The sequence below is a fragment of the Vipera ursinii genome (assembly GCF_947247035.1).
Source record: "Vipera ursinii genome assembly, chromosome: 1".
In the NCBI taxonomy this organism is placed as follows: domain Eukaryota; kingdom Metazoa; phylum Chordata; class Lepidosauria; order Squamata; family Viperidae; genus Vipera; species Vipera ursinii.
In genome coordinates, this window is record NC_139512.1 from 115,554,520 (window position 1) to 115,574,206 (window position 19,687).

The 19,687-nt window shown below is 41.3% G+C and overlaps 1 protein-coding gene and 1 pseudogene across 2 annotated transcripts in view; both read right to left on the reverse strand.

Moving 5' to 3' along the window:
• LOC310639052 (olfactory receptor 10V1-like) overlaps positions 1-19,687 on the reverse strand; it is a 30,969-nt pseudogene that overhangs the window by 10,639 nt on the left and 643 nt on the right. Inside the window, exon 2 of the transcript in view lies at positions 5,058-5,361. The product of the transcript in view is annotated as an olfactory receptor 10V1-like (transcript). The remainder of the gene's footprint in view (positions 1-5,057; positions 5,362-19,687) is intronic.
• LOC310632485 (olfactory receptor 10V1-like) lies at positions 4,062-4,586 on the reverse strand (the record flags this gene model as incomplete). Its single annotated transcript, XM_083349705.1, has 1 exon — positions 4,062-4,586. One exon carries the CDS (start codon positions 4,584-4,586, stop codon positions 4,062-4,064), a length of 525 nt encoding a protein of 174 aa, XP_083205831.1.

Sequence of the window (19,687 nt, forward strand, 5' to 3'; positions counted from 1 at the left end):
CCGCTTGGAATCTGTCAGGATCCATTAAGCGTCTGGGGCGGTACCATCTAATTGGTTCCGTATCCCCACGGCGGGGGGTGGCAAAACGGAAGACCATCCGCAGGAGATGATGATCGGTCCATGACAGGGGCATAATAAATGGAGAGCCCCCACCAAGATCATCCAACCACCGTCTAGATAAAAAATCAGGTCAAGAGTGTGGCCTCCCTCATGAGTTGGTTCAGAAATTACTTGCGTCAGGTCCATGGCCGTCATGGAAGCCATGAACTCCCGAGCTAGCTCAGATGAGCCTCCCAGGGATGGTAGATTGAAGTCTCCCAAAACTATAAGTTTGGGAAACTCAACCACCAACCCTGAGAGGATATCAAGCAGCTCGGGCAGGGCTGCCGCTGTACGACTAGGCGAAATGTACGTCAGCAGCAAACCCAACTGCGCCCCAGAACCAAATCTCACAAAGAGAGACTCACACCCGACTATCTGAGAAACGGTGGTCTCCCGCGGACATAAGGTCTCCCTAATGATAACTGCCACTCCCCCACCCCTACCTTGAGCTCTAGGCCGGTGCAGCACCCGGAAGCCTGGTGGGCAGATGTCAACCAAAGGGACCCCACCCTCTGGGCCCAACCAGGTCTCCGTGATGCAGGCCAGGTCCGCATGCTCACCCTCAACTAAATCCCTAACGAGGGGAGCTTTGTTAACCACGGACCTGGCATTCAGATACACCAGCCGGAGCTCAGGAGGCTGCACATCCTCGCTCCCGGAACCTCGGGGAAGAAGCAGAGGGTCGGAGCGCCTCACCGCTTGCAAGTAGCGGAGATGGCCCTCCCGGTAGCGATACGGCCCCCTGTCTATCCGCCTGCTGCCATTCCCCGTCGTGGGAATTGGTAATCCCACGACCCGCTCGTGAGCTCCGGAGACAGCGACACCCCGTTCTCCCGCCGCGTGGTCAGACCCAAGTCCGGCCTGAACCATGGTTGATTGGCCACCCCCCGAGGCCAGACAACCCTTATCACCCACCCCCCTCCCTAACCCTATAAAAAATCTAGATAAAAAAGTAATCAGGGGCCTTCTGTTAACTTTATATTGACGGCCCCTGCCCCTGCCCGGCCATCTCTCAGGGTCCCAAAACTCGGGCCCGTCATCGAGGTTGAAGGTGTCTAAAGAGGCGGGTCGCACCCAGGAGAGGGGGGCTCCCCTGAGGGCACACAAATCCGTGCTAGTATATTTCCGCATAAGTCTAGCAAGTCCAGGAAAGGCGTCCCAATTAGTGGGAGGATCGAAGCATAAAGACAGGTATCTTGGTCCCCACCCAACTTCACTGCCACTCAGTTGGGTGCCCCCAGAGACAGGCCACCCCCCGCCCTCTCACGACGGGTTGCAACTCTGTTCCTGGAGGTGGGCCAGATATCCTCTGGGTAGGCAACCCCATAGAGCTCTCACCTCCATGGGGTCGCAGATGGAAAAAGTCAAGCCACTCTCCCACCGTGGCCGATACCCAGTTATGTCCCAAAATCCAGGGGGAGAGGGGGAAGGTAGGCAGATAAGATGATAAGTATATATGTCCATATGTCCGAGACAAAAAGGGCAAGCAGGCCAGGGTAGTGAAGATGGTCCAAATTGCGAACATCGCTGCAAAAGCAGTCCAAAGGCGGTGGGGGAACCACGTCATCCTAGTACCATTATGATGATCCGCGGTCATCTTCTCCGCCACTGAATGGACTGAAGACGCCGTCGCCGCCAAGATGACTAACAGTCGCCCTTTCCACCGTCGAAACGGCCCGAGGGCGACAGTGCCGCTAAAAAGCAGCCCAAGGCGAAATAGGGCAACGTGGAAATCCCACCGCTGGCGAGAGGGCCAAAAGCCGAGAAAGCTCGAAGTCAGTCGCCGGCAAACGGGCACACGGACCAAGAAACGCTGGTGTAGCCGTAAGCAGTCCAAAAGCAGGCCCCAGAAATGTCTCATCAGCTGTTGGGCCGCTAAAAACGGCCAGAACATACCATCTTCGCCGTCGCCGCCGAACACGTATTGCCGCCGCTGCTGCCGAGCGTAGGCCGCCGTCGGCGCCAGGCGCGGCCCAGACACCACCGCAACCAGCGCCGGGGACACCGCCCACGCCATTGCCGCCATTGCCGCCATCACCATCATTGCCGCCATTACCGCCTTCGTCATCGCCCGAAATCGCCGCCGCCCGAGCAGATTCACCGGCGTCCACCCCGACAACCGGGGCCAGTCCGGGAACGCCTAGGCGGCCCAAAAGGCCCGAGGAGCAGGAAAAAAACGCCGGCGTCAGCCCCGAGCAGCCGCAGACAAACCGGGGAGAAACAGCTGACAAAGAAGAAGACAGCCGGCGTCGGCCCAAGCAGCCGCAAATAGTCCGAAAAAGCAGCCGCTGGAAAAGATCGTCGGGAGACAGCAAGAAGCAGGCGACAAACAGCAGGGCCAGCGGGCGGCCCCAAGCAGCCGTAAATAGTCCGAAAAAGGCGGCAGCAAAGAGAAACAGCCGGCGGACAACAGGAAGCAGCCGAAAAACAGCAGGGCCAGCAGATGGGCAGCTCAGCAGATGGAGTAAGTCCTTGCCAGCTTCGTCGACCTCCTAGTTGTCTCGCTGCCTAATTCCCCAACCCCTCAATCCCCATACTCAAAAAGCCCGAAGGCTCATGAGGGGCTCCCAAGGGACGCCTAACAGCTGGTGCTCGCAGAGCTCAGCCGAGCACGTCCGCCATCTTGGGTGGGGCGTATTTTATTGTACTTGACTTGCCTTTTATATCTACAGTAACACCTACAAGAATATGGAGAGATTCTTTGACTCAGCAGAACATATTGATTAAGAAAGATACTGGGCAAAAGAAAAAGGTTAAAGTGAAAATTAAGAAAATAGACGATGGGGCCTATCAGAGAGAAACACCTGTTCGAATATGGTTAAAGAAATAGTATTTTATTTTTATTTTTATTTTATTTCTTGTTATGAGTAATATAAAAGAGTTGGAATGGCTTATATAAAGGAAATGTTTTAGATATCTAAAAGTGATTGACTTTAAGAAAATTACAATGCATTAAAAATGTTTTGAATAAGAGTTAAAAGACTAGAGGACTAGATTTATTAAATGGAATATTTAAAAATAAAATATATTTTTGATTATGGTAAAAAAGAACAAAAAACTCTTGGAAATAAATATGTATTAGCTTATAGGAAATAGGGATTTTAAGTAGCATACTATCTTTTTTAATTCTTATTCTTATTTCTTTTTTTAGTCTTATTTATTCCTTAAGAAAGGTAAAAGTATTGGGTTGGCTTACATGAGAAAAAATAAACTTAAATATTTAAATGTAATTAACTTTGAGAAAATCTTAACCAGTAAGAATGTTAGGAACATTGTGGGAAAAACAAATGTAAACAAGAACTCTAAACAGGATCTATGATGAGACAACCAGAATGACTAGATAGAAAAGGAATATATTGATTTGATTATTATCTGTAGAAATATTAGAAAACTTTTATACTCAATCACCATTCATTAAAACAAGAATTGCATTAACAAAAGGTTGGTAAAAGAGAACATTATGGGGAAAAGAGGAAATAAAATTATTACGGTATATGGTTTATAGATTATAGAAATAAACTGATAGTGAATGTTTCTTAAATGTAAACCCAGACAACACATGGTTTACCTAATATTAAGGTGACTATGAAAATAATAAAACATATTTATAAAAACATATATGGCCCCAGGTTGTCTTTCTCATACACATATGTACATGTACTCAGAGGCAACATGTATGCAGCCTGGTTGGCTTTTGGGAGAAAGTTTATGTGCATGTAGCACACACATATATGCACATTATTACTGTATATTCCATAGAGCACAGGCACCTTCTAGGTCTACTGCCAATAAAGGAGTTGGAAAGAACTTCATACATTGGGCTCTGCAGAGATACTGATAATATACAGAGGTTGTAAGCATGTAGATAGTCTACCCATCCTTCAGTTTCTTGTCTTCTTGATTCCACCATATTTTTATTATAGTTGGTGAGTCTTTTCTCCCTTATTGACAGAATTGTCTCATTTCTTCTGAGGTAGCATTATTCTTCTCAAGGACCTATTCATTGCCTCTTTTAACTCTTTGCTCCTCATGCTGTAGATCAGGGGGTTTAATACAGGTGTGATGAAAGTGTAGAAGACAGACACCATCCGAATTTGCACCCCTGAGAAGCTGGAAGTAGGGCACAGGTATATTAAACTGGTACAGCTATACTGCATAAGAACAACCATTAAATGGGAGGAACAAGTAGAGAAAGCTCGTTGACGCCCCAAGGCAGAAGGGATGCATATGATGGCCATTGTGATAAAGGCATAGGACATGCTGATTACTATGAAGGGGAAAGTCAAGAGAATCATACTTGTAATTAAAAGGATATTTTGCTGGACATGGATGTTTCCACATGTCAGTTTCATTAGAGCAGGAAAATCACAGAAAAAATTAGTGATTATCTTGCCACAGAAAGGCAGGGTTAGCATGAGGAGACTCAACTGGAAACCAAGGAACCCACTTGTGCCCCATGCCCCAACTACAAGATTCACACACATTCTCCAGCTCATAATGAGAGGGTAGTTTAGGTAAAGGTAAAGGTTCCCCCGCACATGCGTGCTAGTCGTTTCCGACTCTAGGGGCCGGTGCTCATCTCCGTTTCAAAGCCGAAGAGCCAGTGCTTGTCCGAGGACGTCTCCGTGGTCATGACTAGACGCCAAAGGCGCACGGAACGCTGTTACCTTCCCACCGGAGTGGTCCCTATTTTTCTACTTGCATTTTTACGTGCTTTCGAACTGCTAGGTTGGCAGAAGCTGGGACGAGTAACAGGCGCTCACTCTGCTACACGGCACTCGGGATTCGACCCGCCAAACTGCCGACCTTCTGATCGACAAGCTCAGCATCCTAACCCACTGAGCCACTGTGTCCCTGAGGGTAGTTTAGTGGGCAGCAAATCATAAGCCATGATAGCCAGCAGGACACAATCTGAGCCCCCCAGCAAGGTAAAAAAAAAGAGCTGGGTGCCACACCCACCCAAGGAAATGGCGATCTTTCTCACTGAAGCAAGATGAGCCAAAGTTAAGGGGGCAATGGTACAAGAGTAGGCGATCTCCAGAAATGCCAGGTTAGCCAAGAAAAAATACATTGGGGTATGGAGAGAACTTGCAGTGCAAATGATGAAAACAACGGACGCATTCCCAAGTAGGCTGAGCAAGTAGAGTATCAGCAAAGTCCAGAAGATCAACCATTTCACCTCTGGGATGCTTGTGAATGGTTGGAAATAAAATTCTCGACTCACAGTTTGATTTTCACTCTTCATTTGAGTCCTGTGGTCTGTTAATAGGAGAAAGAACAAAAATGTTTGCAAATGACATCTCTGGAAATTAAAGTTGAACTTAAGAAATTCACCAAGAGATAATTAAACCACCAAGATTTTCAATATTAGACTAAATGTGCTGTACTTTATGTTGGCTGAGAGGTAGTCATTTTTTTTAATTAAATGCTTAACCAACTACTCTTTATAGGCCAAGATAACATAACAAACATTTTTAAAGGTAAATTTTGTCACACAGGTATGTATTTTACATACCTCTTATTAGGTAAGCAGAACATTTTGATCAGGCATTAGGAGGGCAAGAATACTTTTTTTTTTGCTAAATTAGTAGCATTAGATTGGCTGGCTGGTTTATTCCATTTTTAAAATACTTGCTTTACGAACAACAAAAGCACATACAATTACTTTATTATATATAGTCTTGGATAATGAAGTGTGGGTTACTGGATAAGAGATATTGTCATTTCTTACCAGTATTTTTAGAAATGTAACATCAGCTTCCACTTTCTTTTCTTTGCAGCTTCTGGTTTTGAAGTCTCCTTAAAGAGTCGGGGGGGGGGAATCTTTACTATTGAGGTATTTTCCCCTTAAAGCTACCAACAGCAACTTGGCGTATTATTATCTGGTTAATGCTGATCTCAGAAAATAGTTTTGTTTTTACAAGCAGAATTCTTATCACAGTCAAGATTTTTCAATGTCGTACATTATAGGATTGGCCATGTTTGATTAAATATAATGTATCTCTGATAAGACAGTGCCATTGCCTATTAAAGAACTCCCAAGATGGATCTTTATTCCATTTCAGCATTCATATTGGTAACAATCATTTGCAACAATGCAGCATGTGTTTATTGATTTTCCAAAATGTTTTCATGAGCTGTAACTCTAAACGCTCATAGCATTAATCAAAAGAACAAGTTGCCATCTGGCCTTACTAAATTTTGTGGATGCGTTCAGGCAATTCTGCAATAAAAATCTTGTAACAATACAAAATATATAAAAGCATGACAATTCAAATAGGTTGGGTTTCATTTATGAATAACAGGGGAGTATAGATATTAATTAGTTCTACATAGTTTCTCAGCAAAGAAACTGACAACTCATTTTTTAACCCTTTTCACAACCAAGTTATAAAACGTGTGTGTAACTTTTTAAATTCAATTTCTGGTCAACCAGAGCTGTACTGGTTTGGATAGCAACACAAAATACTGTATGGAGAATCTTATTATGTGGAAAGTTTTCAGTGAAAACATTTCAAATGGATTACCTTACTCTCCTTTGTTCTAAATAACAACAAAGCAATAAGTTCTTGCAAATTCTAATTTCAGCTGGAATTAAGGTAATGAATGTTGTTTTACCTAATGTTGTATTTAAAGACTAAATATAACCTTGAAATTAGTTCCAAATCTGGCAATACCTTTAAATCCAAACTTTCCAAATAATATCTCTGATGATAATTTGAACAACCTTTTATATAAATTTTCAGAAGTAATTAACTAAGAACCTCTTGGGTTTGAAGGATGACACAATTAAGCAAGTTTTTAAGTAGTAGGTTATACTTTTTTTCCTTTGTAGGCAATTTCTTTCATTATAGCATACCTCGGAGACTTGTTAAAATAAGGAAGTCTCTTATGTGACAGGCAAAAAGTATCACAATTCTCTGATGAACATCAGTGATGGTTGTGGATTGAAAAAAGTCAGGCATCAGAGACCGAGCCCTGTTGCTCACATGGAAAGGCAATTATCTCTCCTTGGTAATTTAGATTGCAACTCTCATCACAAAGACTTAGGCCCAAAACTCATGAGTAAGTTGCCATTTCCGAATTAAACCAATTTTATATTAGAGAATTTTGATGTGAATGTTTGTCCAATCACTTCTTGTTTAATGGCTGGGATAATATTCTTGCATTTGGAAGAACTCTGTTTAAATCCAACATACCAATGAAAAAGCACCATCAGTTAGTTTAGTTCTTCATATGGGCTATACATATATTGCACCACATCTTTCACAAATCCTGGAGCACCGGGGAAATACCCAAGGATTGGAAAAGGGCTGATGTGGTCCCCAACTTCAAGAAAGGAAAAAAAAAACAGACCCAGGAGACTACAGACCAATCAGTTTAACATCAATACCTGGGAAGATCCTAGAAAAGATAATCAAAAAACGTATCTGCGAACAACTAGAAGCAAACAAAGTCCTAACTAGCAGCCAGCATGGGTTTGTTAAAAACAAATCATGCCAAACCAATCTTATCTCATTCTTCGATAAACTGACCAAATAGTAGACCAGTGAATCGCAGTGGACATAGTATACCTAGATTTCAATAAGGCATTTGACAAAGTGGACCACAACCTACTCCTTGTTAAGCTAGTGAAGGAAGACCCCCCCCCTCAGATAGAAGAAGAAATCTGGAGGCAGGAAGAAAACTTAATGACAACAGTTTAAATCTTTCCAAAGTAGAAATAAGCCCTCCCCCCACACACAAAAAAATAATTAATTAAATCACGAGTCCTTTTTAAATTAAAACAAACACCCTGCCTAGCTCATTTTCAGAACCCACAACCTCAGAGGAACCCAAGTGCAAACAAACAGCTACAAAGTATCAACTTGAACAAACATTGAAGATACAGTACCAGAAGGCAAGACAAGAAACAATGGATGGAAACTAATCAAGGAGAGAAGCAACCTGGAATTAAGGAGAAACTTTCTAACAGTTAGAATAATTAACTAGTGGGACAGCTTGACTTCAGAAGTTGTGGATGCGCCATCACTGGAGGTTTTTAAGAAGCGCCTGGACATCCACTTGCCTCAAATTGCTGTTCTGTACCAGCCTGCTACCGGCCCTGCAGAAAAGGCAGGGACAACCCCTTTTACAAGAAGGCAAGAGGCTGGAACTAAGCCTGCCAAATTTATGGATACAAAAGCAAACAGAACAAGACACAAACCATGAAACAGGAGCTATTCAAGCAGTTGCCTTCAGCAAACCAGCCCTCCCACGCATTCCCCTTTTATACAGTTCAGGGCGTGGCTTCTCTCTGCCTCTTTCCGAGATGCCCCATTGCCTTCCTCTGTTTACTCCTGATTGACTGCCTCCTGCGTCAGGCGTCCTTGAACAGGGCCAGCTGTGGGTCATCTTCATCCACGCTGTCAGGCTCACACAGCTAGGTCTGCGTCGTGACCAGGTGGGAGGGGCCTGGCTGAGGGCTCTCATCAGCAAGCTCTCCAACCCCCTCATCAAACTCTCCAACACCCCCCTCCTCCTCCTCCTCTGAATCGTCCGACCCAACTGCCAAACCCACAGGCTGATCCTGAATCACAACAATTGCATAGAGTCTCCTGTTTGAGCAGGAGGCTGGATTAGAAGATCTCTAAGATCACTTCCAGTTCTATTCTGATTGATTGATTGATTGATTGATTGATTGATTGATTGATTGAGAGGGGCAGCAGGCAAGGCACACTCACCCCTAGCCAGAATGTTGACATTCACAAAATTATAAATGCAACAGCTATGAAATCATCTCCGACTGACAGACACATGCGTTCCCTGCTGTGCAGCAATGGTGAAGTCTAAACCAAGTTTTATAAGCAACTGTATTCTGTATTGCAAGCAGTGCAGAAGGATACTGAGGATGACAAGATCAAAAGCCTCCAAGAGATCTATGAGAAAAAGAAGGGCATGTTGCTTCTACACAAATCCTTCCACAGGTCATCCATTTGGGTAGCCAATCAGTTTCTGTCCGAGGCAGGCCTGAATCTAGGGTTGTTGGTATAGATAATCTTCAGGGGTCTCTGTAACTATAGCTCCTTCACTTTTTACGTAATCTTTTCTGGATGGTGTTGCAGTGATAGTAGCAAGAAAAGTCATAAAATGGGGCAAAGCTCACCATAACTGTCTTGCTTAGCAACAGAATTTTTGGGCTCAGTTGTGGTTGTAAGTCGAGAACTAATTGTACTGCATCTTGCTCTACATGGAAAACAGGCACAAAGACTTTGTAAAGATAAAGCCCAGCAAGACAAATCTTGGGGTCAGAAAAATGATTGAATAGTCCATTTCCAGACTTCTGGGTGGCAAGGCTCCATCAATGGCGGTCATTTTTGACCGTCAGCCCCGTTGCTCCATTCGAATCGTGAAAACAGCGACAATCAGCTGTTTCGCGGTTTGGGAATCCTCCCCTTGGGAGAAGAGGGGAGGGTGAGCATTCAGGTAGAGGTAGAGCTCCCCTAGACCCCAGAATTTAAATCTGGGGGTCGAAGGGTGAGAGCTCCCTCGGAGCCTGAATTAACTTTGGACTCGGGGACTCCTCTGTTTTAAGGTTTTAAAACAGAGCAGGACGCTACAACCATCCCTGCACTCAATATTGTATTCTGGATTACTTGGACGCAGGCAGAGCTGAGCAGGAGAATATTGAAACAGCAAGTATATGATCTTTAACTCCGTTTTAACTTAAAAGAAGGGGAGGAAGGTGGCGCTGGAATAAATTTTTTGGAGAAAGCAGGAAGAACAAAAGAATAAGGAAAATAATATAAAAGATCAAGGAGGAAGACAGAAAGTTGAGTTTTAAAGCTGTAAAAGACTCTTTTAAAAACATTTGAAGTTGATTTAAAAGAGACTTAAAAGATTTGGATATTTAACAGTAAAGCAACAAAGTTGCAATTTGGGCGGAAAAGTGAAAGTGAGAAACGAAAGTTAATTGGGTGTTAAAATGGCTTCCAAACCACCTAGATTTACTGTTTCTAAAATTGCGGGGGCATCACCAGTTCAACAATCTGGACTTCAGACATTGATGCCACCCCTTGCAGCACCTACACCCACATTAACACTAAAAGATTTAAAAGATGCTTTAAAACTTCAATCTGAGCAAATATCTGAGCAAATGGCAGAGCTTATTAATGAGAAAAATAAAGAAATACGAGAGGATATTCTGCTGGCATTTCAGGGACTGACAGTTTGTATTGAGAGTCTGGATGAACGCGTGGAAGAAGTTAAGCAAAATAATTTGATATTGGAGGCTAAAATGTGTGAAGCTGAGAATAAAATGGATAAAATTGATGAGGAGGTGGTAATGATACAATATAGAGACATGGAGTTTGCCTTGAGGATAAGAGGTTTGAAAGAAAATCCACAAGAAAATTTGGAAGAGATATTGGCAAAAGCTGTGGCGCCTATTTTGGGTTGGCGAGCTGAAGATTTTATATTGGAAATAGATAAAATATTTCGTGTTAACTCCTGGATTGCTAGGCAAAGAAAATTACCAAGAGATGTGGTTGTCTATTTTACAAAGAGAATGATGAGAAATGCGATTCTACAAGCCTTTTATAATAACAGATTTAAAGTGGCTGATCAAGAGGTCTTAATTTTGAAAGAAATCCCATCAAGAATTTTAAGAAAAAGGAAAGAGTTTGTTTTTCTGTCAGATGAATTAAAAAAACGACAGATCCAGTTCAGATGGGAGATACCAACTGGGATAGTGGTGAATTATGCTGGTACAAGATATTGTCTTAATACAGTTCTGAAGGCACGTGATTTTTATTGTAATATACTGAAAGCAGACCCACCGCCATCCCCAGAATTTAAAAGAGGGAAGGAAGAAGGAGTCCGACAGATACAATCAGAAGGTATATAGTGAGGTGAAGAAACCACCTCGCTGACTCCAAAAGAAGCACAGCAAACTCTGGAAATTGTGCAGTCCTTGGTCCCATTAGAAGAATCAAAGGCTCAAAGAGTGACACGGGCTGCAACCAGATGAAAGGAACAACAACAAGAGCAACAGAAACAATATTCTACAATTACAACTCAAGAATCTAATAGTGAAGCAGTGGGAGGAGCGAGACCAAAGAGGCAGATGCTTGTGGATCTGCAAGATACGCTCTGAAAGCTTCAAGTCGCAAAAGGTGGCGACAAAGTTTATAACATGGAATGTTAATGGTTTAAACTCACCACAAAAGAGAAAGAAAATATTTCAGTATTTGAAACAATTTAAAAATGATGTTATATGTTTGCAGGAAACGCATATTCGTGTATCTGATCAAAAATATTTGATAAATTCCAGACTGGGTATACAGTTTATTGCATCTGCTCCAGAAAAGAAAAACGGTGTAGTTATTTATGTAAAGAAGACTTTAACAGCTAACCTAATTGAAGCAGATAAACAAGGAAGATATATTATAATTGAACTTTTAATAGAAGGGAAGAAAATACTTTTAATTGGATTAGTAAAGGTAAAAAGGTAAAGGTTCCCCCGCACATGCGTGCTAGTCGTTTCCGACTCTAGGGGCCGGTGCTCATCTCCGTTTCAAAGCCGAAGAGCCAGCGCTTGTCCGAGGACGTCTCCGTGGTCATGTGGCCGGCATGACTAGACGCCAAAGGCGCACGGAGCGCTGTTACCTTCCCACCGTAGTGGTCCCTATTTTTCTACTTGCATTTTTACGTGCTTTCGAACTGCTAGGTGGGCAGAAGCTGGGACGAGTAACAGGCGCTCACTCTGTTACGCGGCACTCGGGATTCAACCCGCCAAACTGCCGACCTTCTGATCGACAAGCTCAGCGTCCTAACCCACTGAGCCACCGCGTCCCTTTAATTGGATTATATGCACCTAATCAACAACAAGGAGAATTTTACAAACTTTTACATAATAAAATAATTCAATGGGATTATAAATCGTGTATTTTAATGGGAGACTGGAATGGAGTGCTGGGCACACAGAAAGATAAAAAAGGATCTTTTAAAAGTACTCCAAATCATGCTAGATTGCCTAAATCTTTTTTTTTTGTTATGAAAGATGATTTGGAACTGAGAGATGTCTGGAGAGAATGAAACATGGAAGAAAGGGATTTTACTTTTTTTTCTGATAGACATCAATCTTTTTCCAGGATCGACTTTGTATTAACTACTAATGATTTTTTTCCTAGGGTTAAGAAGATCAAGATATGTCCAAGAACTTTATCAGATCACAGCTCAGTATGGATGGAATTGGACAAGGGGAAGGGAGATAGGAGATCTTGGAGGTTAAATGAAAATTTATTTAGATATGAAGAAAATGTGGAAGAATGCAAAAAACAAATGAATGAATTTTTTGTTATAAATATGCATAAGGGTACACCCATCAAAATGGTTTGGGATGCAAATAAAGCTTATATGAGAGGAGTGTTAATATATTTGAATAATAAATATAGACGTAGACTGGAATATAAGCGTAAAGAATTAGAGAAGGAAATAAAGATGAAAGAGAAGGCTTTTATTTTGAACTCATCTAATAAGAGGCTGAAAGAAGCAATTAATTTGTTAAGAGGGCAGTTTGATATGTTGATGGCAGATCAAGTGGCAACTAATTTACGATATGTTAAACATAATACTTTTTATAATGCTAATAAGCCAGGTAGATGGTTAGCTTATCTGTTAAGGAAAAAACAAAAATCACGTAATATAGATAAGATAGAATATAAGGGTAAAGAGGTGTTTCAGCAAAATCTTATTAAAAAGGCTTTTGTTGAATTTTATTCCAAATTATATGCTAGGGATATAACTCAAGCTTTTGGGTGGTGATGATTATGGTTAGTGTAGGGTTGGGTATTAGTGACAATGGACTCCATCTTGATCTGTTTTCCCTATGATGTCTTGCAGAGCTCCATGTTCAGCTCTGAAAGAGTATAGATCCATCCTATGAGGATTTTGATTCTGAGATTTAGGTCATTCATAGCAAAGATATGATGGTAGCTGATTTTAATCCTATTCACTGATCATTGAAGTATATTTGTTTGGAAAACTGGTGACATTCCCATTCTCTACTTTGTTTAGTAGACAGGGACAAGGTTCATGTGCAGGTTGAACTGGGCCAGAAAAGTTGAACCTTGGTCAAAAGTCCAATTAAATAGGACACTGATAACATGATGCCATAAGTACTGTTAAATTCTGAGTAGCTTGCCTGGACAAATGTCACAGCTGTGTTTTAATTCTTCATTTTCAGTTTGTAATTGCTCCATTTCAGTGAAAGAAGCATATGCTTTTTTTTGTGGTGCATAGCAAACAATTTCACAGTTATTATTTCCTGTCTATTCCTTTTCATTTTCCATGCAAAGCAAGTGCTTTAAGTAGGTAAATTTCTCTCTCTCTCTCTCTCCCCATATAATTTTATAGCTTACAAACACAAAGATAAAAGACCAAGGAAAATATTTTTTATAACAAACTCAAAATAATTATTGCAATGTTAATTCTTTCAACAAGGTGTCACAAACCATACTGCAAGCTATCTGCGTAAAAAAGCAGATGTGAGATTTGCCAGCCCTTTGAAGTAGACAATATCAAGAAATAAAAACAGCATGGATTCCAGGAATGTTCTTTATTGTTGTAGAGCAGGATAACAGAATCTTGCAAGCCTGTCAGAATTTATGTCAGAATTTATTGATATCAAAAATAATCAAGGCAGGACTATTTTCAGTTTCTTTCTCCCACTTTCTTTCTTTCGACTTTCTGGGGCTGAATTGTCATTTTTCCTGTCTTAACGTTTTGTTCCTTTATTTTCCTTCCTCACAGCCAGATCTACATTCTTTCACAAGAACTAACTTTTGCAAGAGAATTTGAAGAGATAAATCTCAAGGTCAGGAATAGCCTGTTTCCACTTCAAAGTTCCAAGTCATCCAGGAACAGCACACAGGCAGAGGCACAGAGATTAGAAATTAGAAAGTCATTCGCATTTATAATTTATACAGCCACCCAACTCACAACATCCCAACAGCCAGATGATTAAAAAGAAAACATTATGCCAGAGGAAAAATTGAAAACCTCATCCATATTAACACAATCCCATTCAAGCAGGCACACACCCCACGTAATCCAGAGCCTGGAGGAAAAGCCTAGTCTTCAAAGCTTATTTAAAGGACAGCAGTCAGGATTGTTCTTAATCTTGTAAGCCGCCCAAAGTCACTTCTGCGAGATGGGCAGCTATATAAATGATACAAATGTTTAAATGAATAAACATCTCAGGGGAGGATCCTATTCCAGAGAGCAGGAAGCATTCCAGAGAAAGTCTCCTGCATCCTGTCAGGTGGCATAGCTTAATAGATGGGACCTGGAACATGCCTACTTGATTGGATCTTACGGGACTGGCTGAAACAGTGGAAGAAAAAGCTGGCCCGAAAGACCCTGTGCCCAGAAGTGCTTTCTGGGTGACAATCAACTCCTTCAATTGCAGATGTTGAATGACTAGTAAAGTTAAAACAAATGGAAGAAAAAAATGTATAATTAAAATAAATGCATTACAGTGGGTAAAATAAGCTAAACCTAAGAGGGGAAAAAGGGATGCGGTGGCTCAGTGGGTTAGGACGCTGAGCTTGTCGATCAGAAGGTCGGCAGTTTGGCGGGTCGAATCCCGAGTGCCGCATAACAGAGTGAGCGCCTGTTACTCGTCCCAGCTTCTGCCCACCTAGCAGTTCGAAAGCACGTAAAAATGCAAGTAGAAAAATAGGGACCACTACAGTGGGAAGGTAACAGCATTCCGTGCGCCTTTGGCGTCTAGTCATGCCGGCCACATGACCACGGAGACGTCCTCGGACAAGCGCTGGCTCTTCGGCTTTGAAACGGAGATGAGCACCGGCCCCTAGAGTCGGAAACGACTAGCACGCATGTGCGGGGGAACCTTTACCTTTACCTTTAAGAGGGGAAAAAACAAAGCAGTTGAGAGATTACTTTGGTCTAGGAGAGATTTATTTCATTCCTCAGGGACAGTTTACTTGTTCACGATGTCCAGGCTAACTGGAATGATAGCCTTGAAGAATGCATGCTGCACTCATTTCAAAAACATCAGCTTAGCCTTGAAAGATAGGAAGGGTTGGGGAAGTAACTCAAGAATGGGCTGCTTATATAGATAGCTCTCTTCCACAAGCTTCAGATTAATTCATTTTTATTGTACTAACTGACATTTGCGTATTAGCTGCATCATCCCTGACTCTAAATATTATTTTGCTGCCTTGGAACAAACAATTGGTAATGTGGGGCTGCTTGAACTCACAACTCCTGATTGAAAAGCAGGTGAAGACAATGGCCAGGAGGACATCTGCAACCCTAACCTGGAATAAGATGCACTGGAGATGATTGCCTGTGCCCTTGTCACAGGTACTTAAATTACTGCAATTCACTTTACACAGGATTGCCCTTAAAGACCTCCTGGAAACTTCAGCTGCTGCAGAACACAACAGCACATGTTCTCAGTGGTCAGCAGCAATCCTTCCATCTGCTACAGAAGCAGCATTGACTATTAGTTTCTGAGTGCAATTCCAAGTCTGGCTCTATCTATAGAGCCCTACATAGCTCAAGGCTTGGATGTTCTCCAGTGGTTTGTCTCCATCTCACCCGGATGCATTCTCACCTTATGGTAGGAGACAGACTGATGGGTGAGCACTCTCTGCAACAGTCTCCTCCTCTCAAATAGCTTGCCTCATGTGCACACATGGCCCCTACCCTCACAGCCGCTTGGAAGCAAGTGGAAACATGGCTCTTCCAGAGGGCCTTTTGCAATCCTCTGTATATAGGAGTGGCATTTTCCATAACTGGTAACATAACATACATACTGGTTAGGGTTCCAGGCTAGAAACCAGGAGATTGTGAGTTCTAGTTCTGCTTTAGGCATGAAAGCCAGCTGGGTGACTTTTGGCTGGTCACTCTTTCTCAGCCCAGCCCATCCCACAGGGTTGTTGTGGGAAAAATTGGAGGCAGTAACCTGGCTGGCAAGTGGTTGTATCCTTATAAATTTAACAATAAATTAAGGAAAAGTGATTTGGTGGATTCCTCTGGCTTTGTATCTCTCTCACTTTTGTATCTCTCCCTAATGTGTTTATGCCAGGCTATTTCTGAATAGGAGTCTAACACTCTTTTGAAAGAGTGCTAAACTCGTGCCCCCCCTCCCCATAGCTCAATGGATAGGTTGCAAATGCAGGAGGGGTTTGAAAAGAGTTGTGATCGACCATGTGCATACAAGGATCCTTTGAGTATAAGAGGCCTGCATAAGCCCTAACAAGCATGTTGGAAAGTGCTGATCATGTATTACACAGGTAATTATCTCTGTGGAGGGCAGGGGTCTAATTTGACCTGCAGCCAAAACAAAAATGTTGAGTGACCAGAGGCAGAAAGGCATATTCCTAGCAGCCTAAACGTCGCCCTTTGGAGTTGGACAAGTCTCAGCCCTTACTGTGCCATCAGTGATCTTGTTGAGGAAGCATGGTGGATAGTTTCCACAGCAGAAATTGTGTTAGGGAAGATTGAAAACATGGGTTCACCACTGGAACAGCTTAAGGAAATTTCAAGCTACCTCGGCTACAAGTTGCTCATGATAGAAACAAAGACAGCCTCTTGAGAACTTGGCATACAGAACGGTTACAGGGGCACAAGTTCATGCCCACAGACAGGAATGGAGAATATGCTGAAGTTACTGACATTTGCTTTTTTTGCTACTATAATTTATTGATAGTTTTGTGTTTTATTTAACTTCACTGCCCTCTAGTGGAATTGTTAGTTTTGATTCACTAATCCTCATACTTTAGGCCAGTAAATATAACAATTAATTTGATGCTTATTAAATAAATTTATGTTTCCTTTCCTTCTTGCTAACTCGGAAGCTTTAAAACTGCAACCATCAGTTTTTAAAAGGATCATCAGTGTTAAAAGAAATGATACAGTATGGATATACAAAAAAGTTTTTGTTTTTCTTGAAACCCCAGTTGTTGATGTAATTCATAGGAGTTACTGTCCATAGCCCTGATTTATACTCTAGTAGTTAAGCTACTGAAATGTAAAAGGAGTTGGCTTGTAAATCAGTTTAGTAGGTTTTGAATATTCAAATGCATAGTGAGTCCTGATGTGTTCCAATTTATAATTCAATCTCTGATTATTTAAATTACATTATCTTCACATGTTCTTTCTGCATGTCCAGATATCCAAACAACACTACTTTGTGTATACTTAGATTGGTAAAAATCCTGTTTCTAGCAATGCATGTCTGGCTTCATAGTTATCAATCTACCAGCGCACTATTGTTTATGAGGCACCCATCTTAATGGAATATTTTATCATAATCAGCAGGACAGAAAACACTGTAGTTCAAAATTTAATATACTTCAATAATATATATGCTTAATATGCTTCAATTATATATATATATATATATATATATATATATATATATATATATATATATATATATATATATGTTATTTTTCAAATATTTATATTACTCTTAAATTGTTATTGATGTTTTTCTATACATAAAACATCAATAATAATTTAAGGGTAACATATTTGAACAATAATGTTTTCTTCTGAATGTATAAAATTGAATTTATAACATAGCAAATTATGAAATTGTAACTATTTCTGTTTTTTCATGAACAATTGTTTACTAATGACTGCTGATACTTTTTTCCTTTCTACCACTTTCTAATACAGGAAACATTTATCTCTATATTCATAGAAGTTTTAATACTGTTATATTATTAACTTTATATTTATCAATGTTCTCTCTTAAATTCATGGGAGCAAGGGACTGGCAAAACTTTAAATATTTGTTAAATGTACTGCATTATTAACTTTATATCAGCTTTCCCTGTCCTACCCTTAAAATTCTGGCTGCAATTTTAATATTTGACAGTCAACATGGCTTAATGGTGACTGGGTACCCGATTATTTTTGCCTCAAATTCATATCTAATTCTTCCATTATCAACATTCATTGAGACATAACATACAATTCTCTGTGTATTTCTACTTCTATATGCTTCTACTACAATTTGATACCATTCATAATCAATATTTATAACCATATATTTTTTTAAAAAAATGAAGTATATTTATCATTATAACTATTCATGAAATCAGTTCCATTCCACAAGATCAAACCACTATCAAATCTATCACATTTTCCCATTATTTAATTTCAGTCAAGCATCTTATACATATTTCTTTCTTTCCTTTCGTCCATTTATTTGTGGTTTTATTTTATCACTGGCTCCTTTTACAAAGCAAGTTGCAGTCTTCTATATGCTTCGGTCATCACTAAATGTGAGAGTAGAGATTGACTTCTACACCTCCCACCATAAGTTTCATTAATGAGACTTTCATGTAACATAATTTAGTAAGATAATAAATCAGACAGGCACCATACTTAGGGCTGATCTGCATGGTCAGATTGATCCAGTGAGAACACAGACTATGAATCATTTCTGGAGGGCAGAAGCACCCACTGACTTCTACCCACCCCAACCCATTGGAAAGGCAACTTTGGACTTTTTTCTGCTACACATCAAAAGTTGTGTTTTCTGTCTTGCACTGGCTCACAGCATGCTGTCTAGCCACCTTATTATACTCTCCTCTCCCATCCCTGGTCATTGCCCTCCCTGACCATTTTGTCCTGGGTTAATTGGAATGCCTCCCCATGTCAGAAAGGAGCTGGACTAGTGCGCCTTTTTGGTTGTTTCTACAAGTCCACTTGTGGCACAGTGAAAGGCTTTTTCCTTCTCCTTCTCCAAATTCTTTGACAGACTGGCAAAACTGTGAATATTTCTACAAAAAAGAAATCAAGGGAAATTAGCAAGATTTATGCCAGTCTCACGCAAGTGAGAGGAAGAATGGTAAAAAGGCATTTTCTTCTTTTCTGTTTCTATGAATTACTTAGCGCTGGGCAGCAATCCGGATTTGATTTTGAGTAGACTTTGAGATGTTCTTTAACATCCATTGGGAATATCTGAAATTAAAAGCATTCCCCTCCCACCCTTCTGGAGACTGTGTGCCATTTACTGCAGAAGGAAGCCGCAGGAGCCCCGAAAAAGACATCCAAGGAAAAATCTTTATCATGGTTCAGTCCAAGCCGGGAATAAACAACATGGCAACTGCTTTAGAAAGAAGGTTGCAGTTTATTGAAGAGGAGAGCCAAACAGAAAGATGGGTCTGGAAGAAAAGAGAGAAAGCATATGTAGGGAGTGGGTTTTTATACCTTCTGGAGGCCTTTTGTTTGGAGTTTTCTGTGGCATGAACTTTGACCTAACTCTGAGTGTGCCTTTCTGGTATTGTGATGGTGGTGGGTTAATCCTATTATCTCCCAAAGGCCATATCCTACTCCCCCGTGGCTGATGACTCTTTAGATCAGGGGTCTTCAAACTTGGCCCTTTTTTGACTCGTGGACTTCAACTCCCAGAATTCCTCAGCCAGTGTGCCTGGCTGAGGAATTCTGGGAATTGAAGTCCACAGGTCATAAAAGGGCCAAGTTTGAAGACCTCTGCTTTGGATTTTTGGTGTGAGGGGTTGTTGATTCTACTAGGGATCTTTCTTCCTAATCCGAGTTC